The following is a 10,655-nucleotide window of genomic DNA, read 5'->3' as shown; positions in this document are numbered from 1 at the left end:
AATAGTATCGTGAATTCAAGTAGTTGAGGGCAGATTTTTTATCATTCTCTAATCACTCATTAGCATGACAGGAAAACTTCATGCCTCCTACACCCAACATCCTTTAGGGAGAGATGTACTCGTTTTGTGATGACAGCTTTTACATTTGCAGTGCACTCCCATAAAACACCTGCCTTACCTCTTTATATCTTTCTTTCTCTTTATCTTCCCCAAAGGCAATCAAGCTTTATAGGCACGCATAAGACTCTCTATAAATGTCCAGTCCTGTCAAATTTCCCTACTGACAACTATTAGAATAAATGCAAAATAACTACATCCAGTTGCCTATGGTTTATTGAGTCCCTGAGCTGCTGATCACTGTAAACACAGGGCATACCAAGGAACTACCACTACCTGCACGTCCTGTTCTTCCCCTCTGGAACTCACCGTCAGCCACTGACAGAGATAGGATGCTTCTGGTCTTTCGGTGTGACCTAGTAAGGCGTTCTTGCATTCTTCATGCAGAAATACCAGACATCTAGATCTACTTTTGTGACCACTGTCAATTCTCACCCCTTCCCTATTCTTGAACTCCATTCTCACATAGAAGGCTTGGCATGACTCTCATTCAGGAAGATTAGGCAAGAATTGCCTCCACGCTGCCAGAACCAGTACTTCCAGCATCCAGAAGACATTACTCAGAAACATCAGGCTTAACCAACATTCCCTCAGGACTGACCACAAGGTTATTCTTTTAACCTAAAGAAAGGCTCTTTTGAGCACGGAAAGCTATACCGCTTGAGAGTCAGGTGGAAGAGCCACTGAACGTTACTACAAGCCAAGCGTGACTCCATACAGCCCATCTCCCAATTAACAGAACCGATTTTGTTTAAGCGTAAATTTGCCACTTAGAAGACTAATGAAATAACATGGAGATAAAAATACACAAAGCGGTAATTCATTCAGTCATTGAAGGGAATGTTTACCTTTTGGGTTTGAAGACAACCTTTTGTCCCCCTTCAAGTATGAGCAAAGCTTTCAGTTGGGTCCCTTTGTATCCCACATCAGCTTTTATTATTTTCTTTGTTGACATGGCATGCATAACAGCCCCTAGCTCAGGTGTCTCCTCGGGATACACCTCCCGGGGCACCACCCATTGAGCTGCAATCTCCCAAGGGGACTGCAAGGTATGGTCAAGTCGGGGGTCCAGTTCAACACGGAGGCTTGCCATCATACGGTGAAAGGCGCGCTGGTCCTCCCGGTTGGCAGCTGAGGTGTCCAAGTTGTCAATGAGGAAAACTTTTGTGAAAATGAAGATGACAAGGAGGATGGCCAACAGCACAACTCGCTGCTTTAGCTTCATGGTGACCTTCAACCCTTCTCCCCCGACTCTTTCTTCCAAGCGTTACAGGAAGTCTATTGGAGATCAGGGTGAGGAGGGGGATGTTAATTAATGAATTTCATTCATAACTTGCACTGTGAAAGAGGTATTGCCACTGAAGCGTCTTCTGGTGCCCCTAAAAAGCAACAAAATACAATTAAGTTTGCGGACATGCCTTCCTTTAGATCCCAACGCATTCAAAATCTAGTCCTTTTTTGGTGCATAACTCTAGATTATGTACACTTATGTCCTAAAGGCCCGGTATTTCTGTTAAAACATAGGAGTTTTGCTGTAGCCCTGTAGCCTTTAAGTGACCTACACAAAAGGGGGAATTGACTGATACCATCTCTACTCAACTGAAATCACAATAGCTTGTGTTGCTGGTTGTGACTATAGGGGCAAAACCTTTTCAGAGAATTATACTTTTAAGCTGATGGCTCCAACTTCACAAACACCTTCCTGTTAGCAAGGGAATCCACGACCTTTGGTTTCCTAAAGATTTGCCCCTCAAGAGGGAGCGCCCACGTAAATTTCTCTGACCTCTAACAACAGTTGTACAGCTGCACAGCCTAGTTTCCTAGAGATGTAAGGCATAAGGACAGAAAAGATTTAATTCGTCTATTGCCTTTCATTTGCAGTTACTCTAGTTAACCTATCTCTTCTTCCTTCTCAAAAAGGGGGAAAAAAAAAAAAAAAAAAGTTGAGGACATCCTCATTTCCTTGCACTTAACCATGCATCTTCTGCAGTCATCTGTAAAACCAACAGCCACAAAAATATACAAAATATCCATAATCCCAACATCAAAGTAACATGAAAAAACCCCCAAACACTAATACTGCTTCTTCTCAGAAACCTCACCCACACATAGTTAAAGCCACACTGAGCTTCTACATTTACAGTGCGATGCGAGACATGCCTCACTTCTCAACAAGCCTTTGCCAGTCAAATTTTAGCACATAAGGACCACATAACACAGTTAAACAACTGTATTTCAATTATAAAGGGAGAAATTATCTTCATATTATTAATGGAATATAGTTGAAAACCAAAGAGAAATTGATACTCGGTCTCATCTCTGAGGAACACTTAGAGTCAGAGATTTCTCTTTGCACAAACTATGTTAATCACAGAAATCACAAATGGCACCCTGAGCTAGGGTAGGACTAATACAGAAAAGCCTTCTCATGTGAGTTAACAATAAGTATATAAACCAGTCAGTACTAATCATGTCACTGGAAAAACAAGCTGCACAGGCTAAATTAATTTACCAACAGCAACCATGGGACAACAAGACTATGACTTGCTGGGCAAACACAAATCACAGCCATCTTTGGTGACTGTGTGCACAATGATTCTGAGGGACATGAGCATCCCTTATCAGGTACATCTGTATTGGAGTTAAGGATGCAGTGAACAGCAGATGACAGTAAGGTGCATCCTTGAACATTGAGCAAGTCATCACTGCAGAATCAAGTCTGGCTAAAACCACATGCAAGCCTCAGGGCGTGATTGTGCTGTAGGTTAAGTAAATTCACATTAGGTCTGCAGCAGACCCAGCCGTCCCCTCCCGGGTCACATCACTCACTCTCCCACCTTCCCACGTGCCAGTGGTAGCATTCATACAACCAGTCTGTGAGCCAGTTCAATGACCCAACGAAACACTAACTAAGCTGCTGATCCATCCAAATATTAATCACTTTCTGTGGTTCGTGCGGACAGGCTAGTTTTATGCCAACACATGGCTTATCATCTGACTACAAACAACCCAGTGCTGGTGCAAGGAAGAGAGAGAGAGAAGAGAGGTTGGCACAGCAGCTCCGATAATGAGTTGTACAGCAACTGTACAAAGTCCACCTATCTACAAAACTGTATTTTTAAGTTATTTAAGTCAGTACTGCCACCTAAAGAACGGTCCTGTCCTCCAAATATCTCCAACCTTCACAAAATAAACTCCATGAAAGATCTGACTAGTGTTAAAGCTCAAACATTTTTAATTACTTGTTTTTAGCTGTAGCCCTCCTTCCTCAAATCTGGTTTCCAATACGGTTGCACAAGCATTTGAGGAGGCCACACCATGAGGTCAAGAACAAGCGCCTCTTCTCACAGTAGCGCTTGCGATAGTTTAGCGCGTAGGCCAAACTACAGCCTAAGCCAGTGCAACAAAGGACAAGCAGCTGAACCATTGGAAACAGTTACAAAAAGCCCACCTTCAGGAGCAAAGTCTATAACAAACTGCTAAATCTTCACGTTTTCAAAGCAACTTTCAGAACAGCTACGAAGCTGAACACCACTCAAACTTACAAGCAATGCCCTCTGAAGATACACGAGAATGGCTTTTAGCTCAGTCTGCCATTTAGTTTTTTTTTTCTTGCTGCCATTGTCCTGCTTCATGTGACAGCCCCGTACAGTTTGGCTCTTCCCAGGTAACACATTTTGCCTCTTAAATACTCTGGATAAAACCTGTCTGCAGAAGCTCATAAGACAGTGAAAGAGAACGGTAGAGGGTAGGGTAAAAGAAGGCCACCAAATATTAGGGATGCTTCAAACTAGCCCTATGGTCCCCTGTTAGCTGTGTAATAGTGGCTTTCATCTGCTGGCAATGAGCACTTGTACTAAGAGTGAAAGGCAACAAGCCAGACATTTATATGGAAATTAAAACAAATTCTTGTTCATCTCAGTTCTATTTAGGCAGCATATGATTTCTCCAAACAACATGACAACTTGCATAGTATGCACAGCAAACATGAGAATAAGTACAGACAAGGAAGACGGACCTGACCAGAATTCTTACAAAGACAGTCAGTCTCTCAGAGAAAGAGCCCTAAATAACAAATGTTACTTTTAAACTTAAGAAAACCAAGTAGATTAGGCTAGAACTCTACCCTCAGACCACTGTTTCATTTCTTTAAAACTAGTAATTCTAAATCATCCTGAACTTCACTGTTACCAAGATCCACTTTCATTCACTGTCTAAACTCCATTAGAGTTTACAAGAACTTATGCAGAAGACGACGGTTTATTTCAGAACAGTTACACTTCATTATGACACTTCCTATCGTTATATAAATATATATATATATAAAAATATATATAAATATGTATTTTTAAAGCCTCTCACCCCAACGTTGGCCAACTAAAGCACTGGACAGAAATGTTTCACACCTTTGGACTTCAAGCTCGGCACTCACTTTCCTGGGATGATTTTCAAGAAAGCCTAGTTTCTCTAGAGGAGGTGTTTGTTTTTTGACACAACATAACTAGAATCGCTACTTAAATCAAAGATTATTTACTTAGCTTATCCTTTGTGACAGCTTTGAAACTAATTTTGGCTGAAAATCTCCAACTACATAGACAGAGTTTAGCAAAAAAAAAAAAATTAAATATTTGATACAAGACATTTTAGTAATTGCCTTAACAGAATAACAAATCCTCACCAAATGTTTCTCCTCAAATTATGCAATTACTCCTAACATCCTACCTAAACCCCTGCTGTAATTTTGCTCTCTACAGCTTTAAGCAGGTGAGACTGATCCGGCTTCTTCCTGACATCTGCTGAAATGAGTCATCAGCTGCTTTTCTCCAACAAACAACAAAACACCCCTGAGGTTGCTATGCAATCGATTTCACAGACTAGCTGCAGAGCATGCCCGTTACTCTTTAGGTGCCAACATTATGCTCGTTGCTGTACGAGGCAAGCGAGAAAAAAAAAAAAACACAAAAGCAACCTCCCCCCGCCAAACCCCAATCCCTTCATGACGAAGTTTACCACAGAGAGCAAGAACTTAAGCTTCATTGTTTTAAATCAAAGATAATAAGAGTGACAGCATTATCATATCATAAGAAAATATTTACAGAGTTTTGGAAGAAATTAATTTGCAGATGAGGTCAAGCCTCTTCATGATGGACTGCAAAAAGAGGGTTACGAAAACTCAGGAAGCGTGAAGCTGACCCTGCAATGAGGACAGATATGGAAAGGGAGGCCAGAGAAACAAATGAAAAAAAAATTAAAAAAAAAGAGAGAAAGGCAAAACTGAAAGCAGAACTCCATGGAACAGAGGACAAAAAGGTCTAGGAGACTAAAGTGAACCCAGGGGTAATCTTGGAAGGAGACACAAAAAGAAAACAGTTCTAGAAAAAATCCCTATCTAGAAGGGGATAGAGTTTAAGGGAACGACGTTCTGACTTCCAAAAAAGAGGCAAAGAGATAGAGCAGGCAAATACTTCTATATGAGAGCCATGGGAATATGAGCTGTATAAAACGGTACTAGATGCTCTTTAAACCAGAAGGCATCAGAGGAAAAGCCGCCACACAGTTCCAGTAATCAAACAAATGTTAAGCCTCCAACCAGAGCTGACGTGACAGTGAGAGACCACTGCATGTACAGTCCCAAAACACACACTCCTCCTGCTATAGGGTAAGCAGCCACCAGTCTCTCGCCAAGGTTAGGTAATTTTCAGCTTTGGAGGTTTTTGTTTGTTTGTTAGTTGGGTTTTGCGAAGTGTCTTTCTAGCATCAGGTTTAGCTATCGTTATTGAACCAAAGACAGTCCAAAGAGTTTTACTGCTCCATTACCCAAATTCCACCTATGTGTCACTGGACTATAAAAAAACCCACCTCCCTCTACCATTTTACCTTATCCCTGATCTACTAGAAAAAGGAAATAGTCAGAAATACACAACAATACTAGCTTCTTAATAGTGTAATCAGCTGGCAGGTTTGAATCAAGGCTTCCTGTTTTTCACCATCTCTTCAGGATATTTCCTGATCAATTTTACTTCTAAGCATACCTATGTCTCTATTCTCAGCAAGTAACAATTCTTCCAAGTCAATATCCAAATGATAGCATCTGCCACAGTCATTATGCACACAAACACCTGAACTAAAGCAAGCCCACTGGCACTAAACACCAACACCATACTACTTTGCTCCCAGTTCAACAAGCAGCATGAAACTTGCCTCCTATAAACAGCAGGAAAATCCTACCTACTGTAAGCAGCCTACAAAGTGAGCTAAGAAGCTCACTTTATATCCCAGAAAACAATTTTCCTTTGAGATGCAAGACCAACGCTATGTCACATACCATAATCTAATTTTTATATCATTAAACTAGAAAGCTACTATCTCAAAACAAACTTGTGTACATTATACAAGGATTTCATTATGCCCCAAATGAAAGAAAAGGTCTAAGGGTAGGGTTTGGTCTACCAGCACCAGGATATAGAATATCATAGCTCAAGCAGATCTGGAATAAATACGGATTAGTATGTTCTAGTGCCCGTTTACATCATTTTTTTCCCTCTTCTTAAATACACTATGCTTCTTGTGATCTCCTATGAAAAGATCTTTTAAAAATTCTCCAGTAAATCTGGGAAGAAGCAGTAAAGAAGCAGTAAAGAAACAGCATATACAGCAGTAACGTTTTCCTCTTCCTAAAATGTATTTCAGTCTCACCGGATCAATCTTTCTTCCCATCCTCCCCTCTCCGGCAGACTCCTTAGTAGCTTACGTTTTCTCTTTCTGCATAAATGTTATTTTAGTTTTTCTCGACAGGCTCCCACAGACCTCACCTTAGATTTTTTCAGAGTCACTCTGTCACTTCCACTCGCTGTATGCAGACCGTTCTGTGCACTAGTTCAGCGATCTCGTGCATAAGGCTTCCTACGTATTTCCTTGTCTGCTATGTCAACGTTTCTTTTTCTGTTAAAAACCTCACTATCTATAGACACGCTTTCCTTCACGTGTCTGCAACTGCATTTCCAGTTGAGAGCTAGAGCGTAGATAAAATATGAAAGATTGCAAACATTTTAACTGCTATATTATCTGCACCTATCACTGTAAAAGCCAGTAACTGCCCTAGGTCTTCTTAGCAACTTTTCTGAGAGAAATGAAATCACTTTGTCCATCTGTCCATCCATTTTGCCCCATTATGTTCTTTAGCCACTTTAGAACCTACTAACTGAGCTGCAGCCAAACTTGCCAGAGGAATGCTTCCACGAGCACTAGAAAAACAACTTGCTGGACAGAGGACACAAAACTCAAGAAGTCAGGAACAACTCAGGACACATCCTCAGTCTGTACCAGCAGCTAGCTGGCCACTTAGCAAACAGTAAGATCTGAATCAGCGGGCTGCACAAAGGAAGACAGAGGCAGACGGGGACACAGGAGGAAGCTGGGTGTCCGGCTGGGGAGAGGAAGGGTACACAAAGGACTGAGTATTGTAGGAGACAGACTGGAGGGTAGATAGAAGGCAGGCAGCAATTACTATGGTAAGATGTGGCAAGCAAGTCAAGAGGAAACTAGGCTTCACTAATTCTTCTCCTAACAGGAAATCTTTCTTTTAAGCAGTTTCCTGTGGAAGCAAAGTTCATATAATCACATTTTCACCAATAAACTTTCGGATCCTTTAACTAACTTCAAATAAATGACAGAACAGTAGATGTTTTGAAGATAAAGTTTATGCGTTCGTTGGAAATTAGCAGCTGGACAGAGCCGAGGGAAGGGCTGCAACGTTAGCTCAACAGTTGTCAGTTCACCTAGACCATCTGGCTAATCAGCATGCGCACAGCTGGTACATGGGAGGGAGCTGGAAGTACTGTATCAGGAGGAGAGAATCAGAAGTATTGTAAAGCAGAATCATAAGGGACATGGGCAAGAGCTAGGGTTACTGAAGCAGCGGGTGCTGAGATCCAGGACTGTGAATACAACAGACAATCCATTAGTTTTGCTACTTAGGGAACAACTCCTCCTCTCTCCCCCCACCCATGTTACTGAAGTTCTACCTGACTATTACAGGCAGACACGCAATTACAGCAATAAAGAAAGGTTGGAAAGCCTTGTTCGGCTTTGAAGTAAAGCCAAGGTAGTGGGAAAATTCTGTAGTTTTCCCTCTCAGCTTGGCATTCTGACGTTTAGCCAGTTCACAGGCACCAAAAATCCAACTAAGGTCCAGGCAGCCGTCTAACGTTCAGCAACAATAAGGCTGACTCTGCCATAAGATAGCACCAATCAAATTCCATCGTTCACAAGAAGGGGAGCAGTAGGCAATGAACGACAAGATAGGAAATTTTTGGTTTCAACTTTGGTTTCAATTCACGTTTCAACTTTGTCGATGCGCAAGAGAACAAAATCACCTCACCCGCCTGAGACTTTGGACTACAAGCAGGAACAAGTCTTGTTGCAACTGAGTGAGTCAGACTTAAAGACATAAGATGTACATGGCATCACTTTCAAACTAAAATTAAAGCAGAATATTAATACCCTGCTCCACAATAAGCATCACGTGTGATTTGCTCACGGGGAATTCACAAGACTAGAACCTATGTTTTACAGGGTTTTTTTTTTTTTTTCTCCTCACTCAGACCCATGAGCGTGTAAGTATTTTAGGATCAGTGCCTCAACTAGCCTAAACCAGAACAGCTGCACTGCTCATACAAGCCTCAACCTACCAAGGATCTATCCACCAAGAATGAGACAGACTTGCTTTAGAAATCATCAAACCCATGGCTCTGATAACCATAATCGACGTTTACGTTCAACGATACAGATCTTATTTTTCACAACTACGCAACAGCATCATCTGAGTTGTGAGTTGTACTCTGTACATCAAGAAGACGGCTACTCACAAGTGCACTGCGTTATTAAAAAGACAGAAGACTTCACAGCTGTAGAAGGTTCTTTTCCCATCTGGCAGCAACAATCCAGACGCATAAGGAGATGTAAGATAAACGTTCACGTGGGTTACAGGACTGCCAGTGAAGTCCTTAACTGCCCACGGAGGAAATCAAGCGGTAGTTCTGTCCAATCTTTCACGCACAGAAATCGTAAACGGACTTTTAACGAAGCAGATCTGTCAAGGCAGCACGCTTCCGATGCGCAGGCGGACGGGGCTGCGCAGATTTCCGCGCGCTACTAACGCGGACCGCGCAGCCCCCTTGGCGCGGCAGCGCCCCCAGCCGCCCCCCGCCCGCGAGGAGCGCGGCCCCGCCCCGCCCCCAGCCGCTGCGCACCTGCGCCAGGCTGGCGCGCGCCGCCGGCTAACGGCTCCAACGGTTCTAACGGCTCCTCCAGCCGGCGCGCACCTAACGCGGCGGGGGTGGGGTGGGGTGGGGTGGGGTGGGGAGAGGACAGACGGCGGAGCCCTGCGGGTGTCCCCGACTCTCGGAGCTGCGCCCGCCGCCGCCTCGGCCGGGCCCCGCCGCCCCCGGAGGGTGTCGGCAGGGCGCTCCGGGCCGGGCGAGGCGGCAGGGGCGTGCCCGCCCCTCAGGTGCCGCCGCGCCACGCAGGCAGGCGCCCCAGCGGCCCCTCGCGCCCCGCCGCCGGAGCGGAGCGGAGCGGCCCGCGCAGCCTCGCCCCCACCCCCGTCCCTCCCCGTCGCCGCCGCCGCCGCACTCACCCCGCCCGGCGCCCACGCTCCATGCCCCCGGCCGGCGCCGCCGCCGCCGCCGCCGCCAGCCCCCGCCAGCTCGCCAACATGGTGCCGCCCGGCGCCATGCCCTTCCCCCCGCCCCGCAGCCAATAAGCGGGCTCACCGCCCCCCTCGCTGCCCGCCTCCCAGCCAATGAGAGGGCCGCTTTCTCCTCGCGAACGGCACAGGGCGCGCTCTCTCATAGGCCGGCTCCGAGGTCCCTCTTTCCGCCTTCCTCCAATAGCAGCGCCCGATAGAGCGCCACCCGCGGCCGGGCGGGAAGGGGGGGAGGTGACACCTCCCCCCACCCCCGGTCACACACACCTCCCGGCGCCATGTTGGGGCTCGTTACGCCTCGCTGAGGCGGACGGACCCTCCGCGATCCTTTCACCCTCCTCCTTCCCTCCCCTGGCTAAGGCACCTCCAACCCAAAACGGTTAACCTGCTTCTCAAGTCACACTCAAGAAACATGCTGGGTTGCAGGCTGGAGCCGCCCGTGGCCCCGCAGCTGCCTGGCTTCGAGGCAGCGACCTGGAGCATGACGGGCGTTGCCGGTGCTGTGGCAAAGGCTTAGCCTCTGCTCTCACGGTGTGGCCAGGGGATTCACCTGCCGGGGAAGGGACACCAGCGCCTCGCTGGCCTCCTCAAGGCCCCTGCTGTGGTATCCTGCCCCCACCCTGGTCCCTAGCTCCCCCCATCCCTCTCTCGAAAGCAGCCTAGACCGTTGGTAACCGTTTCCTCAAGCATCAGACGACATGAGCTTGCCCTCTAGAAATCCATCACCGCTTAAAAAACCGCACTAGGTCAAAGGAGAGGGCCAAAGAGCTGCCAGGGCAGAAAGCCACGTAAGGCAGAGCTTGGCGAGGCTGACGCTGAGGAGGGCAAAGCG

The 10,655-nt window shown here is 45.8% G+C and overlaps 1 protein-coding gene across 3 annotated transcripts in view; it reads right to left on the bottom strand.

The window, feature by feature from the left end:
• FAM20B (FAM20B glycosaminoglycan xylosylkinase) overlaps positions 1 to 9,864 on the bottom strand; it is a 29,084-nt gene extending 19,220 nt beyond the window's left edge. Inside the window, exons 1-2 of one of the 3 annotated variants that reach the window (XM_068951790.1) lie at positions 9,755 to 9,864; positions 966 to 1,496 (exon numbers count right to left, since the gene is read on the bottom strand). In XM_068951790.1, coding sequence (XP_068807891.1) covers positions 966 to 1,342 — 377 coding nt within the window. In that variant the 5' untranslated portion in view covers positions 1,343 to 1,496; positions 9,755 to 9,864. Of the gene's footprint in view, positions 1 to 965; positions 1,497 to 8,984; positions 9,330 to 9,754 lie in introns of those variants that run through there. The other 2 variants (XM_068951791.1, XM_009672724.2) reach the window with 2 other exon arrangements.
• Positions 9,865 to 10,655: the final 791 nt, after the last annotated feature.

The sequence above is a fragment of the Struthio camelus genome, chromosome 8, assembly GCF_040807025.1.
Source record: "Struthio camelus isolate bStrCam1 chromosome 8, bStrCam1.hap1, whole genome shotgun sequence".
NCBI classification, from domain to species: domain Eukaryota; kingdom Metazoa; phylum Chordata; class Aves; order Struthioniformes; family Struthionidae; genus Struthio; species Struthio camelus.
The sequence above is the reverse complement of the archived record's forward strand: the minus strand, read 5'-3'. Positions and strand labels throughout refer to the sequence as shown.